The 18,235-nt window shown below is 38.7% G+C and overlaps 1 protein-coding gene across 1 annotated transcript in view; it reads left to right on the top strand.

Moving 5' to 3' along the window:
• Positions 1-18,235, top strand: part of LOC124775752 — a 357,417-nt gene that overhangs the window by 65,135 nt on the left and 274,047 nt on the right. Inside the window, exons 5-6 of the mRNA XM_047250614.1 lie at positions 12,917-13,101; positions 13,430-13,539. Coding sequence (XP_047106570.1) covers positions 12,917-13,101; positions 13,430-13,539 — 295 coding nt within the window. The remainder of the gene's footprint in view (positions 1-12,916; positions 13,102-13,429; positions 13,540-18,235) is intronic.

Here is an 18,235-nt window from a genome sequence, read left to right on the forward strand (position 1 = left end):
CCATTCTTGATTGCTCCCCAGTTTGAGAAATCACCAGTTTTTTGTATATTATGTGAACTGCTTATTTAAACTTTCTGCACTCTTCCAGTTAGGCATGATTTAAACCATTTGAGCCCTGTCCCATTCATACCACAGTACTTGAGCTTATCTAGAAGTATTTCATGATTTACACAATCAGAAGTCTTTGCTAGATCACAAAAAATCCCAAAGGGTGACATCCAGTTACTCAGAGCATTTAATATTTCATTAGTGAAATTATATATAGCATTTTACATTGAAAAACCCTTCTGGAAATCAAACTGACATTTTGTTAAAACTTTATTTTTACAAAGGTGTGAAGCTACTCTACAATACATTACTTTTTCAAGAATTTTGGATAAGGCAGTCAGAAGAGAGATTGGGCGGTAGTTGTTGACATCAGACATATCCCCTTTTTTATGCAGTGGTTTAACAATGGCATACTTCAGTCTATCTGGGAAAGTACCCTGCTTCAGAGAACTATTACATATGTGGCTAAGAATCCCACTTATTTCTTGGGAACAAGCTTTTATTATCCTGCTGGAAATGCCATCAATTCCATGTGAGCTTTTATTCTTGAAAGAGTTTATTATCTTCCTAATTTCAGGAGAGGTGGGTGGAATTTCAGTTGTATCAAATGGTGTGGGTAAGGCATCTTCCATTAACTGCCTTGCTTCTTCTAATGAACATTTAGATCCTATTTTCTCTACGACATTTAAAAAATGATTATTCAAAATGTTTTCGACTTCTGGCTTGTTGTTTATCAAGTTTCCATTCGCTTTGATGGTGATGCTGTCATCCTGTACTCTTGGTTGCCCTGTCTCCCTTGTAATAATATTCCAAATTGTTTTGATTTTGTTATCAGAGGTATTAATCTCAGACATGATGCACATGCTTCTGGAGTTTTTAATAACCTTTCTTAAGGTAGTACAGTAGTTTTTATAGTATTTGGCTGTTTCTGGGTCATTACTCTTTCTTGTTGTTAGATACAGTTCCCTTTTGTGGTTACAAGATATTTTTATTCCTTTAGTAAACCAAGGTTTTTTGCATGGTTTCTTATAATTAGATTTAACTACTTTCTTGGGAAACGGTTTTCAAATTCTCTTACAAGTGTATCATGAAATAAGTTGTATTTTAAATTAGCATCGGGTTCATTGTACACCTCATCCCAGTCTAACTCCTGAAGATTTTCTCTTAAATTTCTAATTTTTGAGACATTAATTGAACACACAACTTTGGAGAGTAGTTTTGAATTACTGAATGGAGCTATGTCATATACTGTAACTAGCTGAGCATCATGATCAGAAAGGCCATTCTCAACAGGACAAGAATTTATGGTTTTAAACCGATCTTGGTCTATAAAAGTGTTATCTATCAATGTGCTGCTGTCCTTTACTACCCGAGTAGGAAAATTAATGACAGATGTCAAATTGAAAGAACCGAGCAAGACTTCCAGATCATTCTTCCTATTACACTCTTTCAGTGAATCAACATTGAAGTCCCCACAAATAATAATTTGCTTTCCCCTATCTGACAGATAGCACAACAAGGCATCCAAGTTTTCCAGGAATAAATGAAAGTTTCCTGAAGGGGACCTATATACTGTTACAATTATAAAAGAGCCCTCCTTCAGTTTAACTTGACAGGCACATGCTTCTATATGTTGCTCTAGACAAAACTTTTTTGTATCTAAGCTTCCTACACAGTGATAACTTTTGACATATTTGGCAACTCCTCCTTTCACCTTATTCTCTGTACTCATATGTGCAGCTAGTTTATAACCACTGAAATTTACCTTTTCCATATCAGACACAATGTGATGCTCAGACAGGCATAGTATATCTATTACACTATAAGATTCAATGTCACCTAAACAAACCAGGAGCTCATCTACCTTATTCTTCAATCCTGGGATATTTTGGTGAAAAATGGTAACATTATTTTTTACTTTACTTTCGTGAGAATATACTTTTTTCTTTAATCCACCAATATTTTGGTTAAATATGGTAACATTATTATTTACTTTCCTGTTGTGAGAAGTTTGTGAGTTTTGGACCTCTTTAGCACCTGCCTGCCTGATCTTCTCATTGGACACTGATATTAGTCTAAAAAAGAGGTACATCCATGAGTACTAGTGTCCTCCCTTATAGATTTCGCTAACAACCCTGCCAGTTTACCCTTCCCTTTCCTATTGAGGTGTAGGCCATGGCTTGTGAAATCCCCCCTATCAATAGCCTCGACAGGAACCAATCCAATGTCTGACAGAGTGGCTGCCCTACGCAACTGATCCAACCCCATATTTACCCTCCTGACAGAGCAATTCAACTGGGGCTGATCATGCCGCACACAAGCAGGCACCAGTCCAACATTGGTATGGGTCGTTGCCGAGGCTATTTTCACCATGTCACACTCAATACTGTAGCACTGATCCCTATCAGTACTGTTTCCCATTCCACCCACTATCATCACATTATCCTGCTTTGTGAAACCCTTGCACAAGGACCCTATATCCTGTACCACCTGCTAAGAGATGCACTTGGCTTGAAAAAGTTTGTGACCTGGTACCTGTCACCCAATTTTTCCTGCAAAACCTGGCCGACACCTCTTCCATGGGTGCTACTTAGCAATAGAAGTTTCCTCTTACTTTCTACTTTTTTTTTGAAACAGTTTGTTTCCTAGTGAGATTCTGTTGCATCTTAACTACATCTGCTTCTATTGGAGCCTCTTTGTTACTTAACTGTGGTAGCAAGGCAAATCTGTTGGTTGTACCAGTTGGGAAACTGTAAGACACTGTCCTCTTTCTGTGGCCCCTGTTCCTAGCTACCACTTCCCACCGCTGTTTACCCTCCTCCCCCCTTAACCTCTTTATTTCCTCCCTCGCTCTGTCCAAATCAGCCTGAAGGGCTCTAATTTTCTCCTCCTGTTCAGTTATAATCCTATCTCTTGAGCAAACCCTGCAAAAGAATGGCAGAGTCTCGTTTGCTTCCCCAATTCCCACAGCGCTACAATTATCCCAGTGAAACCACCTGTCACAACAGCTACACAAAACCCCTGAACTAACTTTCTTACTGCAGCTCACATACTTAGTATCCATGGTAGTTTGGAAATTAATTAAGAGATTTACTAAGTGATAATGATAATATATTAAATACAGATGCAAAAGGACACTAAATATGTTTTGGAAACTAATATGTAAGTAAACTATTACCAAATGCACTTCCCTAATTCCCATTACATCTAATTTCACCATATTCATTTCCATTTTAAATGGAACAAGACAGCTATTAATGATAGCAGAGGTTAGGTTTTAATTTCCCGTTGACTGTGAGGTCATGAGAAAAAGAGCACAAGATTAGAGTGGGGGCACAATCGGGAGTCAAACTACAATGTCCATCTTAAGGAACTATGCATACACTGTGTCTCCTACTGAATCAAGGCATCTGGCCTACGTCACTCAATAGCTTAATGGAGAAAGTCACAAGAGTTTCAAGTAGACATTTTTTTGAATCTCTTTATCACAATGCATAACTAGTAACTTGACAGAATATGTTTAATTAAACAAAACATACAGAAATGTCTTGAAAAGGCATCCAACATTCCAAATTCTCATCCATAGAATGCCAGTCTTATTTTTTCTAATGATGACATTCTTCTGAGTAGCATTCATCCAGTGCTGTGGAATGTGGACTATTTTTCATCTGGAATATTTTACCCAATGGGATGCCATCATCATTAAGCCATGCAGTTAAGTGGCATGCCCTCAGGAAAAAGTCAGAGCTGTAGTGTACTTCCTTTGACCTTCTTTGTGACCATGTGTGGTTTGAAGAATGCAATACAGAGTTGCACATTTTAGTGATGTACAATTTGCATGTTCAGGAGGATATTTGAAAGATGGGCTTCCACAGCATCCTGGACAGTGCTGTCCCAAATTGATGTAGGCTGTGCTGCAGTATTTGTTTTATTCTACTGCACAGCATGTTTACATGCAAGTATGAGGTGTGATCAAAAAGTAACATTTTTACAATTTCTTTTTATGTTGTTGGTACACTTGTTTCAGATATATTTTTGCATTTCATCTGTTGACTATTTAGTTTATTGTTGGCAGTCCAAAAGGTTACACGTGCATTCAAGTGCTTGTTGAATTTTTATTTTTGCAAAAGATGGATCAAAGCATTGCATTAAATTTGGCTTGAAAAATGAAATAAAGTGCAGCACCACATTCGAAATGGTGACTGTGGCTTTTGGTGAATCTCATGTGAGTAAGTTTGTTTGGCAGTGAAAAGTGTAGCAAAAAGTTTATTCCAATATTTTTGAATTTCAATATAAACTGATATGTAGACATTGGTCAGGGATTGATGAGTGAAGTTGACAATGATCCACAACTACTAAAAAAGTTGTAACAGGTGAGAAAACATGCATGTATGAATATGACAACGAAACCAAGGCCCAATCGTCCCAATGCAGACTGCCTATAGAGCGGATACTGAAAAAAATTTGACTAGTTTAGTCACTCACTGTTTTCTTCAATTACAGTGGGATAGTGCATCATGAGTTCCTGCCTTACAGTCGTATGGTCAGTAAGGAAACCTACCTGGGAATTATGTGCTGTTTGCATCAAGCAATCTGGAAAAAACCACAAGAATTGTGACAAAACTATTCATAAAAATTACATCATGATAATGCTTTCAATCACACCTCAATGCTTGTTCATCATTTTTTGACAATAAAAAGAACCATTATGTTGCCTCAGCCACCATATTTGCCAGACATGGCATCCTGTGACTTCCTTCTGTTCCCAGGGTTGAAGAGAACCATGAAATGACATTGTATTGCCACCATTGATGAGATAAAAACAGAATCACTGAAGGAGCTGAACATCATAACGCAAAGTGAGTTCCAGAAGTGCTCCCAGGTTTGGAAAAAGTGCTGGCACAAATATATTATATCTGATGGGGATTACTTTGAATGGAACGAAGTTGATGAATAAATAAATATTGTTTAAGAAAAACAAAAATTTCTGTTACTTTTGATCACACTTTGTATGTGTTCAGCAACGGCTGACTTGGGCTGAACAGCCTGATGTAGTGCATGTATTCATATAGTCTGTCTTCCACCATTCTTATTGTCTGACCAATGTCATAGTCCAGTCACATTTATGTTACCACCACCTATGTTCGACATCGACATGAGCCCTATCATTGGAGGGCATATAAAGTGTGTCAGAAGGGCATGGAATACAGCATAATCATTGTCATAATGTGGAAATGGTGTTAATTATCTGATGTCCAATAAGGGAATGATTATCAGTTTTCGGGCAATAATGGCAGCATTTTCGAAATGGCTAAGTTTCTAAACTGTTTGTGTGTCGCTTGATTAAAGTATACCTTGCATGGCGCACTATCCAAAATTGGCGCCGGGGTAACTGTGGTGCACCACAGGTCATAGATGATGGGAGTGAACGACGGCTGCGGTGATGTGTACGGGTAAATAAATGTGCAACAGTTGAGCAACTGATCGCCCTGGTAAACCAAGAGGCTACTAAAAGTATCCCCTCAATGACTATTCAGCGAACTTTGCTGCTTATGTGCCTCTGCAGCAGGTGGATGGTTCATGCACCCATGCATACCAGTACTGCAATAGGACGTCCACTAAGTGGCAACAGGTGTCTTTTTCAAATGAACCATGTTTTATGTTTCATCACACATATGGTCATTGGCATGTGCAGTGTAAAACGCCTGAAAGCAGACACCCTGCAACAAATTTCAGAAGGGTCAGGCTGGAGAAGGGAGTGTTGTGTGTTGGGAATGTTTCTGTGGCATTCCCTGGGTGATCTTGTCATTCTGGAACACATAGTGGATGAACACAAGTTTGCATCTATCATTAGGGGCCATGTCCATCGCTACATGCAGTTTGTTTTTCCTCTGATGATGGCATCTATCAGCAAAACAGTGCAATGTGTCACACAGCTCAATTTGTACATGTGTGGTCCAAAGAGCATCAAGATGAGTTTACCATTTACCATACTGCCCTGGCCACTGAACTCCCCCTGATTTAAATCCAGTTGAGAATCTGTGGGACCACCTCTATAGAGCTGTTCATGCTTTGTATCCTCAACTGAGAAATGTAGCATTGCTGGCCACGGCACTGCAGTCAGCATGTCTCCACATCGTTGTTGGTATCTTTGAGAATCTTATTGACATAATACCTGCGTGTCTGACAGTCCTCCGTGCTGCAAACCTCAAGTTATTCCGGCTATTGACAGGTGGTCACATTAATGTGACTGGTCAGTGTATTTCTTTCCAGTCACACAAGATGCAAGCTCCTCCTCATTTACTCTGTAATTTATGTGTTCTTTCATTAAATGCACTTGATTTAATTTTATTTCTATTTTGTTCTTGCCAAATCAGTGTCCTATGTGTTGAAGGTTGTTCAGGGCTAGTTCTACTAATGTGTGACATCTGCCATTTCTTGTATCATAACTGCAGTTTTACTGCAGTTTTCCACCAAAGAACTGTTTTTATTTCACTGTCACATGTTCATATTAAAATTTCTCATTATTATCATCTTTTAATATTTGCTATCATTATTGACTTCTGTAACTATTTGTAGAGGTTTTTTATGTGGTTGTCGGAATGTGAATACATTTGTGCTTAGGCCTGAATTATTATTTATGTTTATAATCAGTCTTGCTGTTCTGTCTGGGACTCCTTCAGTATTTATACTACAACCCTGTTTATAATAAAGCCTTTGTCATAATTTTGTGCTGGTGTGTTTCTTTGCCTGGTGTTTTCCTTCTATTAGTCTTTGTTTTCTTTGCTGCCCTTCTGATAAATGTAATACATCCTTTTGGTTGTATTTATATTTTTTTTCAGCTTCACTAATCTGTCTCTGGATACTAAATTTCTGCAATTTATTATCTGTAAAGAGATAAGTAGCTAGATGTGCCATGTGATCTGAAGTCATTGCCAGAGCTCCGCTTAACAACTTCCAGTATTCTTTTGCCCAGATCTAAATACCAATGTTCCAGAAATTTGTACATGGCTTCGGGATCTTGAACAACGCTGTTGATGATTCAGTAGCCTGGCAGTGCAAGGCCCATCTTGTTCAGTGAGGCTTGTGAGCAGTGCCAAACCTTAGCAAAGCTACACTCATAGCAGTCACAGTTTTGGTCTATGCACTTCTAAGTTTCAGAGCCTGGTATCAACATGACCCGTTTTTGTGCTATAATCTGTTCATCATAAGAATAAACCTGATGTAAACATTGCACTATGTACTCTTCCGCATTTGCTATAACCTCATTGGATTTCCGTTTCACATGAAACTGCAGCCAAACTGCCTCGAGTATTGTCAGGTACGATAACAAGGGTACATTTTGTGCTGTGTGTTACGCGCACATTGACTTAGCGATAATACGGGACCACGGCTTTACTGGCGAATTTAACTTGAACAGCACTGGCCCGTCAGCTGGTCCAGATAGCCTGCAGTGACGTGGTCAGCTGCAGTTAACAAGGAACAAGAGACAAGCAGGGGTGCAATACAGCTTCGAATGCCATTTAATTTTTGAGCGGAATGAAATAATACACTGCTTTTTGTGGTTTTAGGGCGCACAACTTCAGTGGTCATTAGCGCCCATATAATACACTGCAAATCTCCCACAATACGCTCCTTAGACAACTATACGAAAACAGCAACACACTATTGTTTTTAGCTAACCTATTATTGTAATTAAAAACAAGAATATTGAAAATTCCTGACTTAACCACCGGGTAATTTTTCTGCATAAGCTGTGTGTAACGTAAGAGAATATTGAAGCAATTCACCATATAGTTAAATATTGAAGCCACTGAAGGTATTACTTACGGTCAGTTGTCTGATAATCTCTTAGCTCCTCCCGTATCCGATTCCAAGAAATACTTTTCAGTTATGCAACTGTCATCTGCTACGTTGATAACTAACCTATCAACATCAGAATCCACGAAGCCAACTTGGCGCAGCATTTTCTCATCTTTTATGACGAGCTGTTCTATATCCCACCAGCGTTCGGCAGTGACGTTTGAAAAAGCTGTGTGCGTTAGTTCCAGTACGTCTGGCAGCTTAACAGTCTTGGTATTTCTTGGGCAAAATCACATAAATTGGCTCCAAATCAGTTCTGCTGGGTTCAAATTGTAATGGTACTGTGGAAAATGTAAAAATGCAGCATTTGTGAAAATGATTGTTTTTCATGTTTCTATGATACTTATCTATCTCTGTGGTATAAAACGATAGACATAGTCCAAATAAAGAGGATTTGGTTTTTCATTTTTGTCTTAAGAAATTAAATTGTTAAGTTTTCTAAATTTGAACAACTTTATGAACAGTCTTTCATAAAACATCGGTAATTAAGAAATTGTATCTGAAATGGCAACAGGAATTTCATGTCCAATATGTAATTAGAAATAAGAAAACGTGCATTATTCATAAAAAATGAAGATGAGTTTTATAATTAAGAGATGTAGGTATTTCAAATTGGACGAGAAAAAAATGATACTGGGGATATTGGAACCAACGCACGAATAACAGAATTTGTTTACATTCAATGATGGTACCGACTGTGCTACATGTTCTATGCATGTTTATTTAATAACTGCGGTATATAGAGCACCGGGAAAACTTCAGAGCCGATTATCTCAGTAAATTTATGAAAAACATTAAGAACATCGTATTTCTCAGTATTTTTTAACTGTGTTCCACGCGCGTGGTTCACTACGGAAGCCATTTTTATACTGCGCATTAACAGCGCGACAATCAGAGTACAGCGTTGCAGAGGCTGGGACTGTACACAATTTTTGAAATAAAATCTACGTAACTAAAGCATGATTAACAAAAATATTGGCGGCTGTTAATACATTTGAATAACTTAAACTTTCATTTAACATAACTTAGTTATAAGATATCTAATATATAAGTAGGACCTACTTCCAAGAGCATAACAACACCAGTACACATGTGCTACGGCTTCTGACCAATCATTGCGTTTGTGTTTGTTTACATCGGGTTTATTCTTATGATGAACGGATTATAGTTACAGGCAACCATTGACCTCAGATCTCATCCGTATTTTTCCTCCATAAAGTGACCCATAACAGCTGTTATCTTACGGGTGCCAACAGCTTCAGAGTGTAAACATCTGTATTTTGTATTTGGATCTATCATGGTTAGTTCTCTTAATCTTCATTACAATATAATTTAGGATTCTCTTCCAGCATTTAGTAATTACATTTTGCAGCCAGAGTGTATTTTCCAAGTATTGGATGACTCTTTGATGTTCACTCATGGAGAGTGAAATGAGATGACAGGACAACAGTGGTTTGTTCAGTTAACTCCTTTATTCCAGCCCTTGTCTGTAGTACATGAGAAACAGCTTGGTGGAGGCATCCAGTTGCCTCTCATGCAGAACAATAGGCATCTGGCATTGCTGACACTGTAGAGAGCGGAGCTGAATGTTGCGTAACTTGAATGCTGCTGTCAGCAACATCTCTGGATGTGACCATGATGACAGCGCAGCTGACGGTGCCCGTGACCTTCTTCCAGCAAGTGGGTGGCTCTCTGCTCCGTGGGCAGCTCTCTCGTGAGTGAGGGAATGTGCCCTGTCCTGTGGTGGAACAGCAGACCCCCATAATGCATTCTGGAATGTCACTCTGGGTGTCACAAGCTTGTGGTGTAGCGTGTGATACTGAGATGAGAATATGTTAGTACACGAGTGGCTGAGCACGTTCCATGGTAGCAAGTGAGGAAAGGCTTCCGTCCTTCTGCAGCATTGGCACCCAGCTGGCACAGCTTCGCAATGCTTGTTGGCCGTGTTTTGCTTCATCATGCATCATGCATAATGCTCTTGCATGCCTGCTGCTGACTCTGCTGCAACTCACTTTCACTCTGGAATATTTTTTGACCGAATAAGGTCGATACGCTACAAAGGAATGTAATGAACTTCATGCTCCTTCAATGAGTGTCATGTAGAATGCACCATGTGACCTCAGAATGATGGAGTGTTTATTCCATACAATGAGCATCAACAGAACTTCTTAGTATTGTGCATTGGTATCTGGAACTGCCACTCAGGAAACTGGTATAAGATATTATGTAGGAACCAGAAAATTGTCCACACTTTACTGGACAGAAAACACTAATAATGCATGGCTACCACTATGTCATGGTGAAGGAACTGGTGAAAGAAAAGTGGCATATTGTGAATGGTTATATAATTACTGATGTTAAGCAGTTATTTGCTTGTTATATGGACCATATCTATGACATTTCACTGGTACATGGATCTTGTCAAGAAGCTCTTGAATGAAATATAAATTTTCTGTGAAAATAAAGATACACATTGAGCATTTACGCTACTGCACTTTACATTAATTTCAGATTCAGTAATGAAACCACACTCACATAGAATATTGTTTGTCCATAAATTCAACTATGGAGTAGGAACTGTCAACCAGAAAATGTTTCAGTTTGAAATATGATGCTATAGAAGAATGCTGAAGATTAGATGGGTAGACCACGTACCTGATGAGGAGGTACTGAATAGAATTGTAGAGAGGAGTACTGTGTGGCACAACTTGACTAGAGGAAGGCATCGGTTGGTAGGACACATTCTGAGGCATCAAGGGACCACCAATTTAGTACTGAAGGGAAGCATGGGGGGGGGGGGGGGGTAAAAATCACAGAGGGAGACTAAGAGGTGAATACAGTAAGCAGATTCAAAGGAACATAGGATGCAGTAGTTACTTGGAGATGAAGAGGCTGGCACACGATAGCGTAGCATGGAGAGCTGCATCAAACCAGTCTTTGGACTGAAGACAACAACAGCAACAACAACAACATTATCTGTTGGTTCCTTTGTTGTACAAAGGAGGTTTTTAAACATTTTTATATCTGCATACCTTTCTTCCTTCACTGTGTAAGGTATTGCAGATGGTATGGTGGGTTCACAAATGAAACAGTTGAATTTGTTTGCTTATGTTAGTTATCAGTGCATTCACTTGAATGCCCAGCAGTCCACCATTCCTTCCAAAGAACTGCTTCTTAGTCAGAAGGCCAGTGTTGGGAGCACAGTTTTCATTGCATGTTATTTGCCCAGTGTTTTTTGTATACAGTCATCATTCAGCTGAATGATTGTGTTCGTGAGAGATAAGACTAGTAAGACAGGGTATGATGACACACATTCACATACAGCAGATGATGGAGATAATGTCCAACACATCTAACAAGTGGAGTATAGGAATGTCAGCCAATCTGTTACGAGGGCTGTTTAGTTAAGAATGATCATAATTTTTTTTGACAATATACCTTTACTCATCCTCATAATTTTGATGATCCTTCTCAAAGTAGTCTCCCATGAATGTGATGCGCTTGTCCCAGCATTGCTGCCAATCTTCAATTACATGCTGGAAACCATTTTTTGAGAGGTCCTTCAAAATCGCCTCCGCAGCCTTCACCACTGCTTCTGATGTTTGATTATGCCTCCCATGACATTTCTTCATGTTAGGGAATATAAAAAAGTCATGTGGGGCTAAGTCTGGACTATAGGGAGGGTGAGGGATGCACTTCACATTGAGTTTTGCAACATTGACAATGTGCGGCCATGCATTATCGTGGTGCAGCATCCAGTCTGCTTCATAGAAATGTGGTCTTTTGCACCTGTTATGGACTTGCAATCTTTTCAGGACATCCCTGTAGTTTTGGCCAGTTGCTGCAGTGTGAGCAGGTACAACATGCTGATAAACCATTCCATGAATATCAAAGAATATGACCATAACTTTCCCAGCAGAAGCAACCACTTTTGCTTTTTTGGGGTTTGGTGATGAAGGGGATTTCCACACTGAGTTTTGCTGTTTGCTCTCAGGATCAAAATGATGTAGCCAAGTTTCATCAGCAGTGATTACATTTGAAAGAAACTCCGGATGTTCCTCTAACATCAACTTTAACTGCATGCAGACCTGCATGCGAAGGTCATTTTGTTCAGGAATCAACAGCCTTGGAACCCATCGCGCACAAACACATGTCAAGTGTAATTTTTCTGTCACCAATGTGTGGGTGGCACCCAATGAAATGTTCATTGTTTCAGAAAGTGATCTTAAGGTAATTTGTCGATCCTCTCTCACAATGACAGCAGTAGTGTTGATGTTTTCTTTCGTAAGAGTGGTAGTGGAGAACCGGTTCCACCATCCTTTGAAATTGATTGTTTCCCCTCTTTAAACATTTTAAACCACTTTCAGTCTGTGCTGTAGGGAAGAACAGACTCTCCATAGGGCTTCTGTAACATTGTATGGGCCTCTACTGAAGATTTGTTGAGACGAAAGCAGAATTTCAAAGCCACATATTGTTCTTCGCATGTTACCTCCATTTCAGCAGTAGGCTATACTGAACATGTCTGACCTTGCCTGCCTCTCACAGGCAGGAACCAGGAGTCCCAACAATGAAACTACTACAGTGTGTTTGTTGCACATTAAGAGAACAGAATATCATAAGATTAAATTTTAACACGAGAAATTATGACCATAAAAGAATTATGATCATTCTTTATTGAACTGTCTTCATACTTCTCAGTAGTAACAGGTAGTGCCATACTGTTCAGTGGTTGTTAAAATTGGGTTGCCACTTGTAACAGTTCAAGTGGTACATTACTTGCTGAGGCATTAAGGTATGTGTTGTCTCCATCTGCTTGTATTGCTCTGAGTATTATCATTTATGCACAAGTTGATACCAGTTATTGTTAGCTCTTCTACAAAAGAAATTTCACCTGTCAAAAAATACCTTTCCCGTAATTTTATTTTCAAATATAACTTTAAACACATTAAATAACCAGTTGATTGGACCATGAGAAATAGTTTGGTAATTTATGTAATTTTCCCAGGCCGTAAGAGGAAGAAACAGCATCAGTTACAACCAGTTGATGAAAAATTTTTAGCAGAACTAACTGTTCCACTCAAAGCACCACCACAGGGAATTGCCGTCTCTCCAAGATTTTCCCCTAATTCGCATCCACCAACTGTTGCCATGCCACCAGATGTTATGCAGACTCTAAAGGTTCCACAGATGGTAAGTTCATCAGTGTACAAGAAGCTACACTATTGCCCTTTACATTGTGGGATATAATATTTTATACTCTTAGTAACTTTAGTAATGTGATGGAGAAACAAATGAAGAATAAGGATCTTCAGTCTACTGGATAATGTTCTTGTTTCATACTTTTATGTATATGTCTTCTTGCCACACATTAAAAATCAATGAATGATGTTAACTGAGTTGCAGGTATGTCTTGCAGGTCTAACAAAAGACCATAACTGTTGTACATTGTACAATATCTGACTATAGAATAGGATCAGGTGTGTTGTACTTCTGGAATTGTATTTGTTGCTGTTGACAGATACTTGATGACCAGGGTACAGATGCACCTGTGGAACAGATCTGTGAGCAGTTGACAAAAATTTTTGCTGCCGAGGAGCTGCTTGTGAGTGATTCTCAGAAGACTGAACAGTAAGTGCTATTATAAATATTTCAGTTAAAGAGAATTGAATTTTAAAGTTCAGTATTCTTATATTTATCACAAATATATCTCTGTTAAAACTATGCTACTGTTTGTCTAAGTCATTCTTAGCAAATTAAATGATATTTGATGTAATTTTGCACACGCATTGAATGTGAGACAGTGTGGTTGAATTTGCTTTTTAACACTACAGGCCATTTCATTGGATAGCTATTCTGTCATTGGCAGATGGTAGCCGTAAGCCAGGTTACTGATTGATGGTGATGTAGTGATCATTTATAATTATATCAGAGGGAAACTTCTTTTTGAAGTAACTGTAAAATTACAAAGAGCAGAATAGCTGGTCAACAAGATGCAAAATTCCAGTACTGCTGATAGACTCATTTACAAGTGAAAAAACTGTTGCTAGCTTTTGAAACAGTGATGAAACAAAAACGAAAGAAGGGGAGGTGTCAGAGAGAGGAGGAGGTTGAAGATCACCAAACAAAGGAAAAAAAATTGCTTGCTAGACATTGAAAAAGAGATCTCTGAGGACTTGGGGGGAGGGGGGGGGGGACATGTAAGTGGGAACTCGTGCTCTGAGGATTCCGTACCAACTTAATTATGTACATAGTAAAAGTAATAATTCATGTGACTTAAGGCGTGATACGAATCTTTCTATTGGTTGCCACTTCAGCGATCTATGTGTCACTAACCTATACCAGCTATCCAACCAGGTAAAGGGAACCTACAGTTTAACATGGAATCTAAACTGTGTCTTATTTCTGGCAATTCCTCACATTGTTTAGAGGTGAAGACTAGGTTAAAACAGAGACTGAAAAGGCCATCGCCTGACTGAGGTTTGATCGTGTGACCTCTGGGTTTCCGGGTACATGCTTTACCACTAGTCTCCCAGCCCAAGATGCATACAGATTTTTTGATGAGTGGGTTCACAAGTATCAAAATATATGGCATACAATGTCTGTTCAAAAATTTCCAGAATTTTGTCCACAAAATTTTTCTGTTCTTACCTTTTACTTACTGTACATGGTCTCATTTGAATAATCTCCTCCACAATTGATACACTGCTCCCAACACTGTTTCCACTTCCAGAAGCAGTCTTGACAAACTTCTTGCTGGATCAAATGAAGTGGCATCTGCAAATTTTCTTTTATCTCATGTACTGTTGTAAATCTTCAGTCTGTCAAGGTCTGGAGAGAATGAAGGATTAGGCAGCACAGTGATTTCGTTTTTTGTGCAGTAGTCATGTGCCAACAGGAATTGATGGGGACGAGACATGAATTGTCTCACCACATTTCAAGTCATTCCCTTCACACATTTTGTCACAGCTGTCGCCATATATCCCGATAGTACCATCGATTAACAGTTTGCTCTTGTGGCATGAATTCATGATGAACCAATTCTTCAAAGGCAAAGAAAACTATCAGCATGGCTTTAATATATCAGGGTGTATATGACCCAGGAGATCCGGGAAAACCCAGGAATTTTTTCATCTGGGAGAAAACTGGGCAAAACCCGGGAATTTTTTAGAAATCCGGGAATTTTTCATTGTTTTAGTTTTCAGTTAAATGTTTGTAACTTTGACTGATAAGAACCAATAGTCTAAGAAAGAATATTACTGTATCTCACTACTGCAGAATAATACTGTAGCAATAAAACATGAACAAGAGAAAATAAAACAAAAATAAAACTTTTGTTGTTGTATATGGTGCATTTCCTTTGCAACTAAACACAGTGCTCATACAAGTGTCTGCCAACAGCAAAATGTGTCAAAGGCTTTAGGAAGACTACGCAATGTTTCATAGCAACAAATTGCCTCTGATGAGTGTGACATCACAACTGTTTACATTAGATTCGTTTGAGTGGCTGGTTCTAAGCACTATGGGACTTAACATCTGAGGTCATCAGTCCCATAGACTTAGAACTGCCTATACCTAACTAACCTAAGGACATCACACACATTCATGCTGAGGCAGGATTCGAACCTGCGACCATAGCAGCAGCACAGTTCCAGACTGAAGCATCTAGAACCACTCGGCCACAGCGGCTGGCGTTTGAGCGGTTGCAAGCGAGCTTAAGCGCATGTGTACTTTAGTAGCGTATGAGTAGTACCTTCTCCCGCGTCTGGCTACAGAAGTGTGGCAGTTAGCTATGTAAGCAATACCAGCAAGCATCCAGATGCTATCTGGAAAAATTTTACTGGTGCGCCTAAGCTGCCAGATTCACGTGAACATTTTTGATCAAATTCTAAGTTGATTTCTGAACGAATCGTAAGTTGATTTTTAAATGGGTGCATAGTGTACGTGAAATAAACCTTCCTGCAGACAAAAGGGGCGGGGCTATACAATCTGAGTGAATAAAGCCGAACGGGTGAATGCCAGTCACTGTTTATGTTGTTGACTGGGTTTGCAAATGTTCAGCATTGTTATAATTACTAGCGAATTCCATAAATTCAGACTACCAGAGTGGAAATAAACGACTAACAGGAATAACAAGCAACAAAGATTATGTATTGTCTTCTCTGTGTATCCAAGAAAATTAAATTTTGACAGAATATTGTTGGCCAGATTGCTACACTACTAAGGGCCAGTTATACAGTCCCTGGCTAGCAGCCGCTAAAGTTCTATTCTGGGAGCCGCGTGGAAAATGCTTTATACGAACACATAATAACGCCTAACTGGAGAATAAATGCGGCATAACTAAACCAGTGATTGTGACAGGGTTAGTGAAGTTAACCAGATAATAAGTTTTGACACTGGCGGGAATAGTTACAGAATTAGTGATGACATGACTGTTTGTTAGAATGAGGAAGGAGAAGAAACGGGGACTCACAATTACGGAAGAATATGACGATTCCAAATTTATATAAAAACTTCGTACTATTACTTTTCGATCTTATGCTTCAGAAGCTAGAGAGTATGAATGAAATGTGAAACTATTTCCTAACATAAAACTTATAGCGTGTAGTAGGCCTAACAGGCATTTGATTTTGGTACATTGTGAATTATATTTTGTGGTGTTATAAAAATGGCCATTTATGCCAAAACAATCTCGTTTATTTGGTATGTGTAACAATTGCTGCAATATTAGCCAGGCTTATTTTGTTTTATCTAGCAGACAGACAAAATACACGTAATCAGATCGAGAAACCACACCAGTCTTGGGTACTATTTGTATTAACAGAGTTTCTAGTATTGGACAATGATATTTCGTTTTTTCATGCAGCAAAACGTTGACAAAGTTTGATGAGGTAATAGAGTCTTTCCCAGAAAGGAAAGTATGCCATATAAAGCTGTGGCAAGACTAGAGAGAAAAAAAGCTAGGATTTAAGAATTGAAGAAATGTGTACTTTCTTGCTTGTCTCTTGTCTTTACTCGTTTTATGTATCCTATATTTAATTTTATGTCACACAAAACAGTTATTAGCTAATAGGCTGTAAAGACTGCAAATTTTCTGAAGAACTCTTGTTCTGCCGGCTACAAATAATCCCATCCAGTATTAATTGCGAGATTTTTTTTAAAGAGGGCCAGGATGTCAAACCGACTGACTGGGAGCAGGAGAGGCACCACAGGACATTTTAATTTCCACTGGCCTGAATATAGTTTGATGGCACCCATTACAAAATATTACACGTTTGAATTCCACAGAGTGAAATATAGAGACGTGTGATGGAAGAATGCTGTGTGAAGAGGCGTGGCACTGCACTTAAGCACACTTAAGACCAAATAACATGTATTATGTCCCCTCGAACATATATGTTTTATGTATCAGACTGTTCAGAAAGATGTGAGGTGAAAAATGAAGATATCTTTGAAAAGTTGATTTTTAAAATTTTTCTGTGCCCTACCTCAAATGCTTGAGGGAGGGGAGCGCCACTATCTAATATTGCCTCAGTTCAGAAATATTGTAGATCCGGACCTGATGCACAGAGTGGTCTTGAGCTGTAGTGGGGAGGTGGGTAGTCTCCACGTGATCCATGTTTACGTTAAGTGATTTTGCTGTATCCTCTTCGTTTGCGAAAGGCTAAAATATGTTATTAGTTTCAGATTTTATTTTGTTTTCACCTTTCTGACAATCAAGCATTAATCACCTTGCAGAACAATGAAGTTATTTTTGTCGGTTTGTTAAAGAAATTTGACTTTTATTAATCTTTTCTGTTGAGGCAGTCAATTTATTTGAAACAAAGTGTTTAATTCAACACTATTGGCTAGTTTTAACTGTTCGCTGAATTTAAAGTGCACATTTTCATCTTCTAGCACGTTTGACATTATGCCATAATAAAGAGGTAATACAGTACTGGTACACCAAAAAAATTTACATCTGAATCTGGACATACAAATGTGCACTTTCAGCCGAATTATGCATTTTAGTATATTTCACAAAATTCCCATGCTCTTGGAGTATCCTCTAATGTCTTGTTACTTTTATGACAAAATGTAAGATCTTGTAATGTTTTATACGTACAAATGTACACGCTTCCTACATCATCGTAGCTCCGCAAGCAAGGTGATGCCTGTTCTCTAGCGCTCTCTGGCAACTGGCGAAACGAATCTATTTCTAACAGGTTGCGGGAAAATATTCCGAATGGTTGTTTGAAAAGCGTTACTTTCAAAGTAAATTTCCTTTTTCGCAAGATGAACTGTGTGCTTGATTGTCTGATGAATTTCTTAAATCACAGAGCGTTTG

Source organism: Schistocerca piceifrons, chromosome 1 (assembly GCF_021461385.2).
Source record: "Schistocerca piceifrons isolate TAMUIC-IGC-003096 chromosome 1, iqSchPice1.1, whole genome shotgun sequence".
In the NCBI taxonomy this organism is placed as follows: Eukaryota; Metazoa; Arthropoda; class Insecta; order Orthoptera; family Acrididae; genus Schistocerca; species Schistocerca piceifrons.